Source organism: Cyprinodon tularosa, unplaced genomic scaffold (genome assembly GCF_016077235.1).
Source record: "Cyprinodon tularosa strain WSP-4 unplaced genomic scaffold, ASM1607723v1 ctg349, whole genome shotgun sequence".
NCBI lineage: Eukaryota > Metazoa > Chordata > Actinopteri > Cyprinodontiformes > Cyprinodontidae > Cyprinodon > Cyprinodon tularosa.
In genome coordinates, this window is record NW_024039062.1 from 48472 (window position 1) to 69851 (window position 21380).

The 21380-nt window shown below is 35.9% G+C and overlaps 1 protein-coding gene across 1 annotated transcript in view; it reads right to left on the reverse strand.

Annotated features, from left to right (window-relative positions):
• eng (endoglin) overlaps nucleotides 1–21380 on the reverse strand; it is a 51673-nt gene that overhangs the window by 8508 nt on the left and 21785 nt on the right. The window contains exons 4-11 of the mRNA XM_038294974.1: nucleotides 15921–16034; nucleotides 12709–12877; nucleotides 10163–10328; nucleotides 9973–10075; nucleotides 8128–8329; nucleotides 7833–7996; nucleotides 2514–2744; nucleotides 734–797 (exon numbers count right to left, since the gene is read on the reverse strand). Of these exons, the coding sequence (XP_038150902.1) occupies nucleotides 734–797; nucleotides 2514–2744; nucleotides 7833–7996; nucleotides 8128–8329; nucleotides 9973–10075; nucleotides 10163–10328; nucleotides 12709–12877; nucleotides 15921–16034 (1213 nt within the window). The remainder of the gene's footprint in view (nucleotides 1–733; nucleotides 798–2513; nucleotides 2745–7832; nucleotides 7997–8127; nucleotides 8330–9972; nucleotides 10076–10162; nucleotides 10329–12708; nucleotides 12878–15920; nucleotides 16035–21380) is intronic.

The following is a 21380-nucleotide window of genomic DNA, read 5'->3' on the forward strand; positions in this document are numbered from 1 at the left end:
ATGAAACGTATCACTAACTAAATGTTGTGGTATTTTATTGAACTGAAAAAAAGCAGGAAAAAAGCAGTGTCAAAAAATGTATTATGTTAATTAAGTTTCAGACTTGCAATATGTATCAAAAGATGACTTTTTGTTAAAAACAAAAAGGTCAAGTGTTTAAAAAACAGCTAAATTACAAGTTCAGTGCTGTTTTTAGAGATTTATCAAGTTAAAATTTATTTTATCTCTTATTTTACAAAATATATATTAGTGAGTCCAACCTGTCGATTGGTTTTTCAATAATATAGTCAGACTTTTTGAAAACAAAGCATTTTACCCCCCGCCAGCTGCTTTTTCTCCTGAGAGCTGTTATGTGTAGCTGTGGCCACGAGGTCAACCTGCAGACCTTCCTTAAGGACAAGGCCCCGCCCTACAACCATTCACTGGCCTCACTGAATATCCTGTGTTCACTGCTATGACAACCTCCCGGGCAGTATCCAGTGTGTGCTGTAAGAAACTATAATAAAAATTTAAAGCAGGCAGCACAGGTCAGTTACCGACTGACTGATTAGTAGTTAATTTCTGTAGGCATGAAAGGTAATATACAGGTTGTAGTTCTTTGTATGATAGTTTGATAAGTTTATCATTTAAGATTTAGCTGAGTAACTTTTTCTTTTTGGATTAGAATTTTCTGAAAATTAACTCAGGGTATTATATATAAAAAAAAAAAAAAAAAAAAAAAAAGATTACTGACCTGGTGGTTGGCATGACTGTATTACTTCCAGATTCCTCTTCACTCGTTCTACTCCCAAACAATGCTGTGGGTTATATAAAAAGAACAAATGAAACCAAGTTAAAAAAAATCCAAAAGTTATTCCCACTATATGTTGTAAAATTTGCAGAAATTAAAAAATTATTAACGATAACAAAAATGATAAATATATGTAAAAAGTATATATATATAGTTATTTTTCAAATTCAAAGCATACTGAGCTATTAATGTAATGAGAGATATTAATGTAACTGAAACAGAACTGTGTTAAGTAACAAGATTTTTGTAAAAAAAAAAAAAATAGATAAATAAATACAAAGAGGCTAAATCATAGAACATATAATTCTCACGCAAAAAAATGAAAAAAAGAAAACAAAACACCCAGGATGGAAGGTTACAGTGAAGACTAGGACTATTTCTTTGCTAAAGAAGATTCCATTAATAACATTTGGAGCGTGACCCAAATCAAATGATTGTTGTCCATGACTGGTGACCAGCTGGTGGCAAACAACAATTCATTCTTTCTCAGATCAGTGAACACACCATACTAAGCATTAATAGCTTGTGCTGACAACGTCACAACATGGATATAAAGCAGACTCAATGATAGTTATTTTTAGCATGGGCGGTGTGTTTAAAACAAATGCGGCGAAAGCAGGAAGATGTTGGAAGACATACTGAGACATGACTGCATTTTATCCGGCCAGAAAAAAGCAAAATAGACACGTTTTTTTTTTTTTTTTGAGTTATCAACCACTGTCTGTCAAAAAAAAACAAAAAAACGATAATTCGTATTAAGTTGGATGCCTTTCTTACAGTAAGTGCTGCTTTAGATGAGTGCTTACTTTAAAAAATTCCTTATCAAAAAAGGAAAGCTTTAATAAAGAAAATATATTTTTTGCAGGGAGTTGCTTTTCTTTTCAAATATTGATTTAGGAAAGCAGAAAATCCATTTTTGGAAAGGGAGAGGTTCTACAAAGACACCAGGTTGGAAACCAGACATAAAAAGGCAGTATGTTCATACCTAATCTCCTGTGGTAGATAGTTACAAGTTTAATACCAATGAAAATAAATTTAAGGGAGTTTCTATAATATGAACAACGTGACCAAGCAAGCGGTTTACATGTCATACCTACTGTAAGGGGTCGGGCTTTCAGGAGCAAATAAATCGGAAGCAACCAGAAAAAATAAATATAGATACAGCTTAGAATGGCTCATGATCTCAGAGAAGTAACATCCCCTAAAAATGTGGAGTCATTGTGAAAACATGGCTGCCAGCAACAGCAGCTTAGTTAGTACATATTGATGATATGACAGAAACCAAAGGCACCCTGGTGTGTGCATAGTGATTTACTGTCAGCCTGGATTCCAACATGTGCAGCAAATGTCACTGGGCAGTGCTTCATATTACTTGGATAATAACCCTAGACAAACCGTAAACTGTAAAACCAAACTGGGGATAAAGTGAACGGACAAGGGTAGCTACAATTTAAATAGCATGTTTGGAGTTTTATAAAGCTACATTTCATTTGCAATGTTAAAAATCAAAAAGGCCTAAAAAGAGAATAATCCTTCCTTCTATCATATGTGGATTATTCTTAACACTAAAATACTCCCCAACTGAAAATGAGAATATTTTTCCTTAGGTTACATTTCCTTTGGAATTTCTTTTAATAATGATGCATTGTATGTAAAATCTCAGACTCCAAGGTTTCAGAGGGAAATCAATTAGATTTAAGAAATCTCTTAGTCAAGTACCCACCGGACCGAAGCAGACGTTAACAGAGCATTCGAGATCCCACGTTGTGGATGTCACCTCTTGTAGCTGATCCAAGGAGAAGCTGAGACGAGCACTGTTGTGACAGGAGTCTACAGAGCAGGCCTCTAGAATGAAAGGGAGCTCTCTCCTTACAGAGCAGGAGGCCTTGGAGCACATGATGCAGCTATTCACCTTGAGGGTCAATTTTATATCCCCTATAGCATGTCCAGATATCTGCAAGGAAAAGAAAGGATGTTAAGTAAACTGAAAGGGGGGAAAATCACTCATATGGGCAAAAGAGGACTACAGTATTTTATACTGCTAGCAGCAACGTTGTCTACTCTCTGAAAAATGATTAGTAGATTAATAAAACCATTCTTTGTCATATTGAGTTAATATAATTCTGTATCTGGGCTGTTTCCTTTTTTTGTCTTAAATGTGCCGTTTTTAACAACTACACCATGTTGTTCTTTTCTGAGTTTGGAATATTTTTTTTTCCTTTTTAGTATAATCTTTTAGATTTTGATTTTCTGTTTTTTTCATAGCTTTTCTAGTCCAGTGTATACCTGTATGTGTTCAGTTAACCAATTGTTTGCCACTGACACACCTGAATTTCCTCACTTTGAAACAACAAAACTTATTTCTACTTTTAAAAAGTCACCCTACCAACAGAACATTAACCACCATCTATCATCATGATCCATTTTATCTGCTTCCATTAAAAGCATAGCAATGTGGTGTTAAACTATTTGTTGCATTTCTACTGAACTGCTTTTAATTTGCTGAAGCAAAACCTTTCTAAGTTGGACACGAATAAATTAGTTTATCTCACTTCTTCAGTTGTATAAAGAGGTTAATATCCAAAGAAGTGGTGCTGATTACACATCTCGCCTAGTCTTCATAATACAGTTCTATATGGAACATTTTATTGATGACTACTGGAGAAACGATCAGTGAAACATCCATCATAGCACATGATATCTAATTACTAATGGTACAACCAGTAATTTGCTGTCAAAAGAGATCTGTTCATTTTTTCTAAAACCAACTTTTTAGAAGCATTTTTCCTTAACTATTGTGAGGATATAATGAAGAGAATTTAGATAATTTGATCAATAACTAAGGTTCAGAAGGAAGCCTATCATAACTTGCATCTAAAGTCTAAATTATGAATGCAAATATGATGACTTTTTTTTAGCTGAAGTTGTATGAAGTGATATAAATTACATTAAATATCATTATTTAAGAACTGGATATTGGATACTGGATACAGATGGATGTCCAATATTATTTTAATTATCTTGAGAATTTAGATGGAAATACTTAAAAAAAAATAAAACTCTTATTTTACTCCTTTAAGAAGGGATATCAACAAGACCTGGTTCTCTTATTCAAGGAATGTTTTTATATCCCTCAATATTTAAGCTATGTTTACTCTTTTTGGCTAAAATCTCTTAGGAGAGACACTTTTTAGAATTATTTAACAGAAGGATGTTGGGAGGTTTCTTGTGTGTTAAGACTTTTAAGAGTCCCTAAAGAGCATTTCAGTGAGATCAGGGGCCTCTAGCGTGTCTTTGCACAAAAAAACCTGCACTTGGAATGTACAGGTGCTGGTCATAAAATTAGAATATCATGAAAAAGTAGATTGATTTCAGTAATTCCATTTAAAAAGTGAAACTTGTATATTATATTCATACATTACATACAAACTCATATATTTCAGATGTTTATTTTGTTTAATTTTGATGATTACAAATGACAACAAATGAAAATCTCAAATTCATCATATCAGAAAATTAGAATATTACTGAAGACCAATAAAAACAAAGGATTTATAGAAATGTTGGCCAACTGAAAAGTATGAACATGAAAAGTATGAGCATGTACAGCACTCAGTATTTAGTTGGGCCTCCTTTGGCCTGTATTACTGCAGCAATGCGGCGTGGCATGGAGTCGATCAGTCTGTGGCACTGCTCAGGTGTTATGATAGCCCAGGTTGCTCTAATAGTGGCTTTTAGCTCTTCTGAATTGTTGGGTCTGGTGTATTGCATCTTCTTCTTCACAATACCCCATAGATTTTCTATGGGGTTAAGGTCAGGAGAGTTTGCTGGCCAATTAAGAACAGGGATACCATGGTCCTTCAACCAGGTACTGGTAGCTTTGGCACTGTGTGCAGGTGCCAAGTCCTGTTGGAAAATGAAATCTGCATCTCCAAAAAGTTGGTCAGCTGCAGGAAGCATGAAGTGCTCTAAAACTTCCTGGTATGTGGCTGCGTTGACCCTGGACCTCAGAAAACACAATGGACCAACACCAGCAGATGACATGGCACCCCAAACCATCACTGACTGTGGAAACTTTACACTGGACTTCAAGCAACGTGGATGAAGTGCCTCTCTTCTTTTCCTCCAGACTCTGGGACCTTGATTTCCAAAGGAAATGCAAAATTTACTTTCATCAGAGAACATGACTTTGGACCACTCACCAGCAGTCCAGTCCTGTTTCTCTTTAGCCCAGGCAAGACGCTTCTGACGCTGTCTGTGGTTCAAGAGTGGCTTGACACAAGGAATGCGACAGCAGAAACCCATGTCTTTCATACGTCTGTGTGTGGTGGTTCTTGAAGCACTCACTCCAGCTGCAGTCCACTCTTTGTGAATCTCCCCCACATTTTTGAAGGGGTTTTGTTTCACAATCCTCTCCAGGGTGCGGTTATCTCTCTTGCTTGTACACTTTTTTCGACCACATCTTTTCCTTCCCTTCGCCTCTCTATTAATGTGCTTGGACACTGAGCTCTGTGAACAGCCAGCCTCTTTAGCGATGACCTTTTGTGTCTTGCCCTCCTTGTGCAAGGTGTCGATGGTCGTCTTTTGGACAACTGTCAAGTCAGCAGTCTTCCCCATGATTGTGTAGCCTATAGAACTAGACTGAAAGACCATTTAAAGGCTTTTGCAGGTGGTTTGAGTTAATTAGCTGATTAGAGTGTGGCACCAGGGGCCATCAATTTTGAACCTTTTCACAATATTCTAATTTTCTGATATGATGAATTTGAGATTTTCATTTGTTGTCATTTGTAATCATCAAAATTAAACAAAATAAACATCTGAAATATATGAGTTTGTATGTAATGTATGAATATAATATACAAGTTTCACTTTTTAAATGGAATTACTGAAATCAATCTACTTTTTCATGATATTCTAATTTTATGACCAGCACCTGTATAAGAATGAGCTCTGTGTGAAAATGTGAGGTGATCCATACCTGCTGTGAAAATTTGAAGCAGCCTTACAAACTTTTTAAGTCCACAATTAAAAGCTAAAAGCAATAAAACGTACCCAATAAAAGGAAATGCTGATCTATTTCGTTAATCTAAACTAAACCCACTGATCTCTGTTTATTCACTAGATTGCTGATTGCCCGTAAAAGGTGAAGTCAACATCCACCATGCTGGTACTCCTCACTCCCACGAAGATGCACAGTATAAATGCCTACATGTGTAGCATTTGGCTTATAAAACAAGCAGTTTGCGGGCTGTGGGAAGTCGTTTCACAGGTAACTTCACTGACAATGTCATTGTGTGCATACATACTTGTATGTATATTTTTTTTTCCAAATGATCAGATTTTTGTTGTAACTAAGAGCAAAAAGCAAAATATGAACTTGATGTCTGTTATTTTACCAATTTATGGGGTTTTGCTAGTTTAGAAACTGAAGCTCTGTGGAGTTATTAAATTGGTCCATTAAATTAGCTCCATTGTAAATCTGTCAGATTTGAAGGCGAATGCAAAGACATAGGATAAAAGTATATTGCATCATGCATGCACAATTTGCAAAGAGAAAAATACTATAGCATTAACAGACATGCACTTAAAGTTGAGTCTTTATGTAAAATCTTAGAATTATATGTGTTGTGCCATAAACCATGATAATAATTTTGGACATTTTGAACCAATGTCCATATTTTATCTTTACATGCCCACTGGAGAAGGGATGCAGTTTTGCTCATAAAACAGCTGCTAAGCTGCTACTTGATGAAAGTCAAACCTTCCAAAATGGACATGGACAGAGATTTGCAGATCTGGCACAATCCGGGACAGAACAAACAAATATTTCTTTTTATGAGATTGATCAGTTCATGTGTTTACTGATGAGTAAAGACAAAGCTAACTGGATGGATTGCATGTTGCACTGTGCAACAGTAATATGTTTTGAGCTGTTGTTGAAGCTTGAGAACTGGTGCCTATCTCCAGGGCCTATCTCCAGTTGTTTAAGGGTGAGAGGTGGGATACACCCTGGACAGGTCGCCAGTAGGTAAAGAATCATTTAACTAAAGGTTACTGGTTCCTGATTAAGCAAATCATTTAATAAAACATTATTTGGCCAAATTATTTTTTATTCACCTCATGGATTTGCATTGTGAATTGGTTTGAAAACATTCCAATTTCTCTAGATTAGTGAAAAGCAAATTTGATCACATCCCAAATTCTTCCAGATTAACTTTGGTTTTTCAAACACAAAATCCATCTTAAACTGTAATATGGTTTTCAACCATTTTCCCCTTCCTCTTTGTACATAGTAGTTTAGTTTAGTTTAACTAGTTTATAGTTTTTAACTGAAATATGTTTGAGTTGGAGCTGAACGATTTTTGTCAATAAACTCTTAAATTTTGAAAGGAAGGTGTCGTGAATGTATTCCATGTATGTGCATAATTACCTGTTTGACCATGTTTTGAGTTTGAATCACTCTTTCATTTATTTTTTTAACACACAGCTAGTAGGGCATGTCTTCCTAGACAATTTATGACAGCCCCAAAAATATCAGATCAAATAAGATATTTACCACCCCTACCGGGTTGGGCAATAAACATCTTAAACTATCAGAACATTATTCAATAATAATCCAATGTTCAGCTGGCTGGGCATTGAATATAACAGAGTAAAAAAGTATCTAGGTAAAGGCAACTTAAGTAATTAATAACTTAGTAATTATTAAATCTATTATTTTAGATTTAGGTTTCACACACACATCCATCCATCCATCCATCCATCCATCCATCCATCCATCCATCCATCCATCCATCCATCCATCCATCCATCCATCCATCCATCCATCCATCCATCCATCCATCCATCCATTTACAGTCACACTTAATCAATAAAATGTTCTGCTAAACATCTTGGTTGGAGCCTCGGCTGACAGGTACCTGTGAGTATTCCTGATGTTTTAATTGATACAGGCAATTAAGATAGAAAATGGTGTATGATATGAGTGAGTAAATGTAGCTTGTTAAGAAATGCAAAAAAATATGTATAAATGCAATCCTACCTCTGCATAAATCCTCTTGTTAGTTGGCAATCTGGTTTCAGGGTCTAAGGGTAAGCGATAGTCTGGGGAGGTATACAGTTCCATCGTCAGAGGCATCTTGTTTGTGGAAGCAGTTGTGGCTGGAGTCATCTCTTTTATCATTGGTAATTCAGCTGTAGATGTTTCTAAAAAAAAAAAATACATTTTTTATAAATAGTGCCACATTCATTTTGTAGCTTTGATCATTTATACTTTCTGCATTCTTTTACAGTTTTTTTTTTTTTTTCATTAATAGTGTGATTACTAAAAGTTATACCTGTCAGATTGTTTTGTTTTCCAATCACCAGAAAAAGGGTCGGAGCATTCAGTTCTATTTCACTGTAGCTTGTGAAGTAACTGGCTTTAAAATATTCCAAAGCCATTCTCTGCACGTTCTCTGCCTTGTCACCACTCAGTGTACCATTATATGAAGCTTTGTATCTCCCTAGGATTTGGGGTAACTGGATGTCGTTGTTAGACTAGAGGAAGAGGAGACAGAATTAAAATAAATCATTTCATACTAGAATACCATCTTACAAATAAATGCTTGTACTTTTCGGCACCTTTTCTATATTCAGTCATTCACGCAAACATTGGCCCTCTGAATACCATCAGTAGGGAATGTGGGTGAAGAGTCTTGCCGAAGGACAATGACTGAGACGGTTTGAACTCCTACGCCATTGTCACCCTAAGTACTAAATAACGAGGAATTTCAACAAGCACTGAAAAGGCATCTTCTGATGCAAGTGATTTGAATGTTCTGTATTATACGCACTGTAGCTTGTTACAAAGAGACAGAAATGTGTCCTAGTGTCAGGCAAGAAAAATTTTATTGTATAGAACATTTGAGTTTTGCGGTTATTCAAAGGGCTAAACGTGGACAGAACATGGACATTTAAAAAATTTTTCACTGTAGTAACATTTTAAACACAGGTACAGTACAGAGAAGTTCGACTATAAACTTAAATTAATGAGATTCCAGAAAAGAATCTAAAAAGAACAAACAAAGAAAACTCTAAAGAAACTGGATTTTTTAACCAAATTCCAAATAACTCAGGGTTTCAGTGCATTAACTAATTTCTGGGAGTCAGTTCCAGATAAAAGCAGTATAAGAACCGCATGCTGTACCTGTTTGGTAATTTAAAGTAAAAAAAATTATATATTGACAACATGTCTTTAATGCTTTTTAGTGCCAAGCAATTCTGTAATTTATAAACTAACTAAAGTATTTAAGTTACAACCTCTATTTGCTCTATTTTCTGTTTTTCCTTATGAATATAGGCAGCAGCACTCTGGATTAACTACAGCTGTCTGATCACATTTTCAGTAGACCTGCAAAGACACCGTTGCAGTTATCAGTTTTCAAGTTGAACACTATAATAACTTTATCAAGATCCCATAGGGAAGTTAGTCCTGGAACGCTGACTTTGTTACTGTCTTTATTTTCCTTCTGAAGGTTCAGGCCTTAGTCAATCCCTACATTTACATTTGATGCCTAATCATTGGATTCTAGCTGTAAACACTAAAGTTGAGGATCCACCTTTGATAGTACCTACTTTGCCTCAAAAATATTTACCACAAATTTGTTTTTATTCTTAGATCTTTTTAGATATTCTTTCTATTCTTAGTCTTTTATTCTTAGGGTCTATAATGGCACATCCAGGATTTCACACCTACCCAATGCTTAAATAGTCTTAGCCAGTTTTTTGCCTTTTTTTGGCTTTAAGTAGTTGCCAAATTGTAATTTTTAAACTTTCTTTTCAATCAATAAATAAATACAACTGTTGCAAAAGGGATTAACATTTTTACATAATGGCAAATGATAACATACACCATTAGAGATGAGTTCTAATAGAAACAAGAGCTTGCCAAAGGTTCCTTGGTCCACATTGAATGTAACTAGCACTGAGGGAATCCACATGTTATCTTGGCTGTGTATGTAATACGAAGGATTTGTTGAACATTTGCAGCAATGAGCCTCAAGGGGTTAAGATTGTGGATAAAATATTAAAAGAGCAGGAGGAGGAGCCTAGTTGAAGTATAATGTTTTCTAAAACTGAAATTCCATCACCCATCTATGCTGATCGTATCTAAAGTAATAAAAAGTAACATGGAAACTTACACCAATCTTCCAAGAATCTTCCCTGAGGAATGTCCATGTCGTGCCCTTAGGGCCTCTCAGGAACAAAGAAAGCCCTTGTGTTTTAACAAGCAAGGATACATTGCTGCCAAACCGAAAAAGTAGTATTATAAAATCTTTGCCAAGAAACAATGAATGTAAAAATTATCTTCCTTGAAAATATCACGGTTACCGAACAGCAGATTCCTCTTTGATGTTTATGACGTGAATCTCATCATGACCAAGGCTTTGTGGCTCTGGGGTGCAAGATTTGTGCCAATTTGTTTTAATCTCAAGGAAGTTCTTTCTTGTGATATCTTCATTTTCAAGTACACAGTTTGAAGAACCTGGCTTGGTTCCTATAAAACAAAAAAAAGGAAAATCCAAGTTAATCAGTTATCATTGAAGAAAATGACGTCCTATTAAATGTTATAGCTCATTGGTTGTAATGAGCAAGTCAGTGGTGCGCTAAAGCAGTACCAGCAAAGATTCTAAAGTTATAAGTTTCATTCAGGTGACAGTATCTTAGATTGATTTAGCATTGTGCTGTAGGTGAGACTGATGCTCAGAGAGGAGGTTTTCAGACTAAGTTCCTCAATTGATCTGTGTCTTTCTGAACTAGAGAAGGATAGAAATTAAGGGATTAAGCTAATTTCCCTTTAGATAGTACCACGAGAATAAAAAAGAGCAGTCATCACATTCAGCAAAGACAAAGCTTGTCTTTGGATCAGACTGCCTTAAGATGGATTTGTTCTTAAATATGTTTGCACACTGATACCCCTGATGGCAAGAACTTGTCACAATGTCCTTAATCTATACATTTTACGTATTAGTGGCCAATTTTTTATCACCTTAACTTTCAAAATGCTACTGTTAAAGAATAACATATTTCCTTACTTTGTGTCTCTGCTCTTATTATACAGAACTAGTTTGGACATTTTTGAAATGTCTGGTTGTTGAGAAATAATTATTTGTACTGAATAACTTTGTTATGTTTAATATTAAAATACATCTTCCCATGGTAAAAAAAAAAAAAAAAGACAAGAGTATGATGAGAAATTCCATCAGCCATTAAAGGCAAGGTAAGCCGTAACCAATCAACAGTCCATTACAGGAAAACACAAAGAAAGACCGTCAAGTTTATTTGCTAATCAATGCCAGTCCAACTTGGAAAGACCCAGGAAGAAAGCAGACATAGGCTCAACTCAGTTAATCTTTGTTATCATTTATATGAGTAAAAACCCTAAAACCAGTAAAATACAAACAAATTGTGAATTATTGGAATACATTTTTTGATCCTTGAGTCTTAGTACTGTAAATAAAGGTAAGCATTGTAAAGCATGCAACTATATTATAATTTGCCAAATATAATTGACTAATTTACAGTATTTTTACTATTTATGCTTTCATGTAATTATTCAAATGTCAATAATTAAACCAACTACCATAATATAGATCATATCTAGCCATCTAAAGGTACTTTTCCAATCCTGTACTAATGACTAAAAGTTACCCATACCCAGGATTCAAGACATGAAACTAACTAGATGTTTATTTCAAAATGGCATTTAAACAAAAAGATTTTTTAAGATCTGAAACTCAGAATGGATCAAATAAAATGTTTCTCAAAATAGTCTTAGACAAAAATGTCCAATGAAACACAACAATTGAAATCAATCAACTAAACATGATGACACAAACGCAGAAGGCCTGTATTCTCAAAGAAAATAATTTCTGGTCTATTTAATTTTTTGACACACTTCTACGGTGGCCTTTGGATGACCCTTCAGGGCCACTGTACACTTCAACTTAATCTAATGTGCTGTTTTACCTAACAAAGCCATGCTTCTGTGTGCGTAATAAACATTTCTGCGGCTCTATTTTACCTAATTAAAACCATACTACTCACCAGTGTGTATCAGCTCTCTTATGGCATTGATTGATTAACAGTTAACACCTGTCTGACCTTATCAAGTCCTAGGTGGAAGCTTCAGAATACAAGGGTGTGACCAATAACTAGAGCCCCCTTTTGTGTAAACTGAAAACTATTCAAATAAAACAAAGGTAAACAAAAGGTCTATGTTAAAAAAGAGAGAGGTGCAGCGGAAAGGCTGAAACTGTTTTTGGACTGAACGAAGACAGAGTAAACACACTCCCCGAGAGAAATTTAGAGAAGCCAGTAAACTAAAATTAAATGTTTTCTCTACTATAGGAGGAGGCTAATGTATGTGGAGATCACCCACACACGAAATCACATCTCAGAGCAGAAACTCTACAGAATTGTTTTTTTGTGGAATTTTATCCCACATTCTCCTCATGACAATTAAAAATGTCAGAACTAAATCGGCACTAAGAATAAGATTTGGTGGTGGGAAAAGAATTCTTAGGATTCCTAAATTAGGTACTTATGCTCTCCAAGAGGGAGAAAATATGAGGTCAGCGGTTGTTTAAGGTGGTATAAAAGCTACCTTAAAAATTTTCCCTGAGATGCTGGGGACTCACTTCATTGTTATAATGATGCGGTTGACATGCAGCAAGCACTGGGGTTCCTTCTGTGAGGTGGGAGACCAGGGTGGTAGAGTCAGATTTTATTTTTATAGTCTGTTAAAGCTCTTCTGTGTGGTTCATTAAAGTCCTATGTCCATATAGCCTATGTATGCATTTGAAAAATATTTGGACAAGTGTGCACAGACAAGAAGTTGTTCAGACCCATACAAAGATAAACAGAATATGTCTTACCATCTGCTTCTGTCAGTGTGATAAGTGAGGGATTTTGAAGAGTAGTGAATGATGTCACTCCACCAAATCTCTCCTCTGCCCAGGTGATCAGTTTTTCTTTTTTATCAGGGACATCTTCTTCGAAAACATTTGGTTGTTTAACAACCGTTTTGATTTTGGAATTAATTATCTGCGAAGCACAACATAAATACAGCAATTAATTTTCTTCACTTAACCACAGCAAAAAAGATTTTGCTCAGTGTTTTCAAATCATCGTGTTCCCCTGTCATTCTTCTCCACTCCTTTATCCTATCCCTCCCAAACCCCTCATCTATTTTTTTAGAGCAGGGACTCTGACTCTGAAAAAAAAAAAAAAGTTATTATGGTTAAGTGTCCACAAGCCCAGTTGCACAACCTCGTTGGAGCCAAGGTCTTTCCTTTGCTTCCTGAGTGGGGCCAGGAAATGGGACCTTTTTAGCTTTGTGCGTCACCATAGTCGGCAGGAATCTGGCTCCATATGAGGTATAAATATATACATCAATCTCGTTGACTAGACACTGCTGTTTCCTTGTCTCGGCCAATGGGAAATTATGTAGTTTACATGTTGTGGTCCATGGATAAAAGAGCAGAGGAATGCAGAGCGAATAGTTTCTAAAAGGAAATATCTGCTGAGAGCAGCACTGCTTTACTAGTGTTACAAGTGTAGAAGTGCATTAGAAAATCTCTTTCAACTGCATTATACAAATTCAGAGTAGCTTATCTTTTGTTCAAAGCTTTGAAATGCATAATGCATATTAGATCCTGCTTCACAAACTATCAGACTCCTCATACTATTCCACTTATGTTTGGAGAAGGAATTCCACAGGCTGAAACGGATTATATCTCTTGGATGCAAATTAGGTAATAATTAAAAACAAGTTATAATGTTAAAAGTGTTAAAACCACTTGTAATGTTTCTAAATTATCTTGTAAGTAATGATGGAGTGTCTATTCTCTAAATGACTCACAATGACTGTGGATGTGGGTTTTTGTGGATGTCTTTGCGTCACAAAGCAGAACAAATTGTGTAAGCGGGGTAAGCCAGAGGGAGTCTTACCTCTTTCTACATGAATATTTGATTGACATAGGATTAAAAATAGTATAGAGAGGGACTGCAAACATAAAAAAAGAGAGTCATTCACAAGGGGAACAGGCAGATGGAGAAGTCTAAAAAAATGGAGAAAAAGGTATAAAGCTTAACGCCATGGAATTTTAATCACATTACTGTCAGTGATATTCTAAAGCAACCAAAAATATTGAAGGGAAAGTCCAAAAAAGCACCAGTCTCTAATGGGGGATGAAACGAATAAATGATTTGTATTTTTTTATTATTAATTAGTCATCAGTGGTGTTGAGTACAGGTCCAGCTTCACATCATAGGCAATATGAATGTCGATCTATTTAAAACTGATAAGTATGAATCATTTTATATTTAATATAAAGAATGAAATAAGAATAAATCTCCTTGACAACCACTGACTTGCTTCCATCAAAAAAGGTATGACACTCACAGAATTTCAGTAAAATAAAAGCAATGCTAATGCCTTTTTTGTTTACATCCTTCTGTGAACGTGTCAGCCTCGTGAGGCTGAGAGGAACCATGACACTGAGGCCTGCTGTCATGCTACTGACGGATACTTTCTTGGATTTTGAACAGATGTTTATTCTCTTACACTGAAATCTCTGGCAAAGCCCTGTTATCCAAAAGTGATAGAGCTGATCCCACAAAAACATCCTGCCATCACAGTGAATGTTGTCCAGGCTCATGACAGGACATGATACAGGATGTGGTACTACGCTGCTGTCAGCATATCAGTAATTGTTGACATGCCTGGGAGCATGTCATCACACTGATTAGACAGCTGTTATTTCACTTAATATACTCATACTCATAAGACGAAAAGGCTTGGAGAGGATGTCTCAGTTTGTAGTTTATTCATTATTTTAAATCACTCTTGTCACAATGAAATTTCTAACTCTGCACAATGCTGTGAAACACTTTCTTTTTTTAAGCACACAAGCATTAACAGCATATGAGTCAAATTCACTAAGACCTCAACTTAAGTAAGTTGTTTAGCAGGCAAATGAGGAATAACAAGTAACTTTCAAGATGCTGAACAGTACGGAATAATCTTTTAAGCATTTTAACCATTTTTAGAGGGGATAATAGTGATGCCAACATCTGCTTTATCTAAATCTGTATTTTTTTTATTACACTGGGGAAGAATTCATTGTATTTCCTAATTCGTTATGGTTTTGTTATCTTACATAAATTGTTCAGTTTAGCTGAAATTAATATAAAATTTCCATATATCTGAACGTGTTATAAAAATAGGAAGATTTACATAAGGTATACTAATTTGGTTAAATTACTATAAAAAATAACATTACTAGTTCTTACCAGATGAAAGCTTACCACTTTACTTGATTTGGATGATAGATATATTGTTTTAAATTCATGTTATCAGTGTATAAAGGTTTAAAAATACCATTTATTGGTACATAAAATTTACAGTGTAAAACCATCATCCCATCTTGTTATTGGCTACTTGTTAGTTTAATAGTGTAGATCAAAAATTTAAGATTTGTCTGAGACCAACAGAAAATAGTGCATAAGAGTTTGTTATATTGAAAAAGCCATGTGTGAAAAATAAAAACACCCCTAAGCACCCTGAACACTAGTAGAAGTGCAAGCAACCTAGTATAGGGATGCTTTTCCTTAGCATAGACAGGGAAGCAGTTCTGACATGATGGATAGAGCTAAACACAGAGCAATTCTGAAACAAAACTTGATAAAAGCTGCAAAAGACTTTGGGAACAGGTTCACCTTACAGCAATGACCCAAAGCATTCAGACAGAGCTACAACAGAAGGGCTTAGATGTAAGCCTTAGAGTTGCAGTAATAAAAATCTGTCCAGTCCGACTGAGGTGAAAATATTTAGCAAAAAAAAATCAAAAAATCTTTGTAAAATGGACACCATAATTTAGTTTTAACTTGTCACAATTTGTATTGTTTTATTACAGTAAATCCAAAAGGAATACCATAAAGATTCTGACTGTTTTACGCTTAAAAGAAAAGAACTATTAATTTGTTGAAAAGGTAGATAAGATTATTATACTGACCAGAGTTTTAACAAACTGGATGAAAAGAAAAATAGGAAACCTTTATAGAAAAATTAAAGGATGCTACTTACATAAACTTTTACATCTTTGTTGAGTTGAAAAAGGGTAAAAGCCTCGTTTGAAGACGTTACAATAAGGATCAATGGCCTTGAAATATTCACGTTGAGGCCAAATACTGCATGGTCCTGAAAAGACAAAAACAGACATTGGGTCATATCAGTTCTGTTGAGTTTTCATATTAGTAACAGCAATGCAGACATTTACATATAATGTTAAACCTGTCTGAAATACGTAAGTGGTGTTTGAATAAAAGGTCTGGACATAGCACCCTTGACGAGGTAGACCACTGCAACAGGGTTTAAACAATTAAACTATGAAATAATGTACTGGAAATATTTAATCATACCTGGAACCGCTAGAAAAGTTTGATTCAAAACTATACCAGGCTTTGTTGTACCATGGAGTCTATCTTGCATCGTACAAAAAAAACTCAAAAGAATCTCTGAAATGTTTAAAACACTGTCTATTTTTAGTTCTGCACATTTTCATTTTACTTACACAGATTAATATTTCACCACAAAAAGTTGCAAAATAATGATTAGAAATCAAAATATCATGATCAGGTTCTATTGGTTTAAATGTAAGTATATTCTGTTTTGTTAGAATTCACCTATTTTGTCGAATACTTTTGTCATCTGTAAACGTCTCGATCTGCGCCTAAATTACCCAACATGATGATGACAGCATCAAGGGGAGATAGTGTGCTTGCTACGTCAAGTTTAAAAATACCCCCCAAATGCAGTTCAATTCCGTAAAAGTTTGATTCCCTTTCTTTTCGACTATAGATCAGTGAGGGATTTGACAATCCCTCTTGGTTTTTTGCAGCTAAGCTTTTAAATGTCACCACATGCTTCTCTGTTGAAAAAGCAGTGCCAGTCATTTCAGAAGGGCATGTATTTGGTGGGGGGGATAAAAGCTCTCTTTCCTGTCTACTTTTGCAGACATCAACGAGGTAATATAGCTTTGCCCCGTTAATACACCTCTGTACTGTGCAGAGGGGGGAAATGTAATTATTTTTCACATTGTGCAATGAGCTGTATTTTTTTAATTCATGTAATATGTCGCTGAATCATTGGCACAAAGGGATCATTTGCAGGAATTCCCAGTGTTTTTACTTTAATTTCATAAATCTTAACCAGTCCTCCCATATATGTGTAATCTCATCAAAATTTTGAAGAATATAAAGCCCCTTAACATAATTTACCACATAATGTAATGTCTCATCAGCTATATTTTATCCATTGTAACATAATGGTGATGTGATTTGCTAATCACCGCTACCGTCACTCTATGAATCAGCCTTAATTACTGCTCCGCATGTGCATGGGGTAGCGTTGGAATAGCTGAGTTTTATGGATGCCAATGGTGCTGAGTGGTGGCAGAACAGTAAATTGAAGTTTAGAGATATATATTTCCAGTCTAACTTAAAACAGATAAATCCAAAATTTTATTACTTTTATTTATGTCCAAAAGATAATTGGATTTAGGAAAAGTGGAAAAAATTGGTTTTTATTTCTTTTTTATTCTTCTGCAATCAGTTCAATATAAAATCTTGCAACAACAGCTTGACAAATAAAAGAGTAAGAAGAACAAAACATTGAAAATATCCTTAGGAAAGGGTTTTTCTTTAGGTTACTTTCATGCACTTTTGATAAATATTGATGCAAATTTCTCTTTTGGTAAATATGCTTCTATTAAGGACTGCTGCATGTACAATGAGGACACCAAGGACACAGAATTAATCCCTTATATTGAATTTATCCACTCACTACCTGGCATTGCCAGAACAGAGTCGTTGCAAGCCCAAGCTGTGGCTGCACAGATTTTCAGACGCCTGCAGAGAAAATTAGGCCTAAGGAGACCGAAGACAATTTGTCAATGAGCCAGACTCAGATGCATTTTGAAGAAGCTGTTAGCATGCCGAGTGTTAACAGACGGAAGGAGGTGTTATCCTGCATGCATACAGGCCTACACTAACAGTGTCTTGTGCAAAGTGGGATTGGAGTAATGACTGCAACTAATAAATGAGTCCATTTTCTTCTCGAGGGAGAAAAAGGCTGTGCATATGAATGGTCTTAGTCATTTATAAAAGATTTTGTTTACTTTGTCAATTTTCCCCTTCCCCTTTGCAAATATTACACTTCTGGATATTGTACCTACCGGTATAAGTCCCAAGAACATAAGGGATACATTTGAAATAAAATAATGTAAATATAAAAAAATGGATACAGAATTCAGAAAATGTTTTTTTTAATCATTCCACAGTGTTCTTGAATGCTTAGTGCAGCACTGAAGCATTTGTCCGTAAACTATTACTTGTATATATTTTCTATGTGTGCACACACATACATATATAATATATAACACATGCCATGGGATATAGTGTGAATGTGGCAGAAAGGTAATCATGTTTTGATAAGTCAGAGTATTTATTACATATAGCCAGAGATGACAGATTGCCCAAATGAATTACTGAAAAGAAAAACCTGAGTTGTTATTCAAACATGAGACTAAACCTACTATGAGGTGCAACAGCACAGCATCTTCTAAGAAATACCTCTGGGGTTATTTCAGCTGCGTTACATCTACATGCAGTAAATGAATGAATGGCATTTCCTGCTGAGCCACTGCACCTCAAACAGAGACACCTCAGTGGTGTTTTCTTTAAATACTCCTGTCTAATGAGCTTCATTGTTTTACTGCCTAGTCCTGTGACTTTGTTCTTGAACTTTGACCCAGATTACTCACCTTTTGCTACGTTTGTTCCTAAGATTTCAGGATGCAATTGTTTTTTCTCTGACTGCTTTCTCTGTTTTTTTTCTTTTTTCTTTTTTTCAAGGGCCTTTGCTGATGCAGTTTCCAGTTATTCTTTTGGCTCTCTCTCCCCTAGGTTGTGTCGGCTCCATTGGTCTAGTCTCGGCCTTATGCCAAGACCCCAAGCCAGTGTGACATCAATGGGCCCAGCACACAAGCAGCCCCTCCCAGAAAATTCTGCTTGCTTGTGCAGCCCCTTGATGCTCCTGCTATAATTCAAAGAATGGTCAAACTGTGATAGTCAAATGCCCTCGGTAGGTTGTAAATCAGTGAGAAAATAAAAGGAAGAGAATGGAGCTGATAAGAAACTTTAAAGGACAAAGAAAGGTTTAGGCAGAGTCACCCTCCCTCCTGGATGGACATTTATACTCCCTTCTTTTCGTCTGAAATATCGAGAAATATCACAGGTGAAAAGATTAGATAAGGGTTTTCTGTAAAAACATCTTCTGACAATCTTACCTGCTTTTCCATTTAAGAAAACAAAACATCACTCCTGTGCCAAATCCATCCATCCATCCATCCATCCATCCATCCATCCATCCATCCATCCATCCATCCATCCATCCATCCATCCATCATTTTTTATTGAGACTATATAAATTAATTATGAGGGAATGTTTGTGTTTAACAGAATTAAAACACTAAAATGTTTCTAACTGTTGCCAGTTCCTTGTACAGAAATAGCTGGAATGTCAAAATGCCGATATATAATGCTGTTAAAAAACAAATCTGCCATTTCACAAGCAGAGTGGACTGAACCGCAGAAAGGTTATTAACTACAATCAATTAAATACCTATTACTGGTCAGGACAGAATCCCTCAGTGAATACTCCATATTATCTTTGAAGATGGCTGTGCACAGTTACTGTTCAAAGCGAATTAGGATGAAGGGTTAGATCTAACAATTGATTCTATATGTGATTCAAAATCGAGATTCTATTTAGTTTTTTGTATGACTAAACTGATATTTATTGTTAAATGTATAAAACCTCATCTGCTTTCATTTTGTCTCTGCATTAAATGACTGATGGGACAAAATCTTTCCAAATATGTTGGAATAATAAGGGGGATGAACTCTTGGCGCAAGATTTGCCTCTAAAGAGACTTTGGGTTAATTCTATTAGCATTAAGGACAAATGCAAAGATCTGTTTGCAACATGTTGAAACTAAGTTGAGAAATAAACCTTTTAGAGATCCATCTATCATTGCTAACAACAGCAATGTAAAAGGCAATGTTCAGTTAAGCCTGCCCAGCTTTCCAAGAGCAGGGAAATCCTTTTATGTATTTTACAATCAGAATGGATTGATAGGATTGCAGTGCATTGCACCATCACAGGCAGAATGAAGACATCTGCTTCAATCCACAGGATAAAACTGAAAAGAAATACTGAAAGGTTGAACTAAAAATACCAAACAGCAGCTAAATAAAGGTTATATAGAAGACCCATATAAAGAATAAACAACTAGCTGATAAAGGAATGAATAATGTGAGCTGACCGACAGCACCAGGCAGTGAAAAATGTGCTCTAGCTGAACAATAACTGCACATAGATTAAAAGTTTTCTGAAGTAAGTTTTCAATGTCATTCCTTTAAAAATTGTTTGAAAATCCAATTGGCCCAGTATACTGTGAATATTACTATTATGTGTATGCGGGTGTGGGGGGTCATTTTGAACACTACCAAATTAATTAACTACCAGTGAAAGAAGCCTGAAAAGAACTGACATGTTGGGAAAATTCTTATCTTTCTGGAGCGTGGAGTGGGATTTAAAGCTACAGTGTGTAATTTTCAGCGACATCTAGCGGTCAGACTGCAGACTGCAGCAACATGAACGTCTCCCCCCCACCGCTTCTCCCCCCCAACAGTACGGCGAGCGTTACGGGACAAAATGTCTTCCACGACGTCCGCATCACCTACCTTCTCAAGTGATGAGGTTTGTTTACATAGATAATTTTACAGATAGTATTTCATTAGTCTGTGTAGGGTATAGATTTCATGTAGACTTAAGATAATAAATATACCCGTTATTTTTTCTACGTCGTTGTGACGTTTTGGTGAGCTGCTTTGCATGGTGATATAAACAGACGAAGTAATTGTAGTCATTAGTTTAACAGCGAGATTGTGTTCGCTGGAAGAATATATATTCCCCGTTTACAGAGTCCAAGTCTTGTTTGTGGCACGGGGGTTACAAGGCAAGGAAGAGGGAAAGGAAGAGGGCAGAGAGGCCGGGGTGAGCGTGCAGCTGGGGCCAGGCGAGAGAGGGGAGCCAGCGGGGTGAGAGCAGAGGAGGAAAGGCTTGAAGATCTCCAAAGGAGCCGGAGAGAAGTAACCGAGGTATATATCCAGAAAATTATTTTACAGAAAATTACTGAATCATTACCTGTGAAACGTCAGGGACGTTGCTGAATAAGTATACTGGAGAGTAACAGCATCATCACGCAGCATGTTATTGTTTTAGACAGGTCTGAGCATCCTGTACTCCAAAAACTGCAGTGATATTAGACAATTGTGTGTATAGGATTAATTACCTGTCCAAGAGAAAACTGGCAACTTGAGCGTCACTTTGAAAACCTTTTTCCTCCATCAGTGACTTCCATCGTGTAAATGCCGTGCCAATGTTGATCCGTGTTTTTTGCCGTTTCTTGTCACGCTTGCG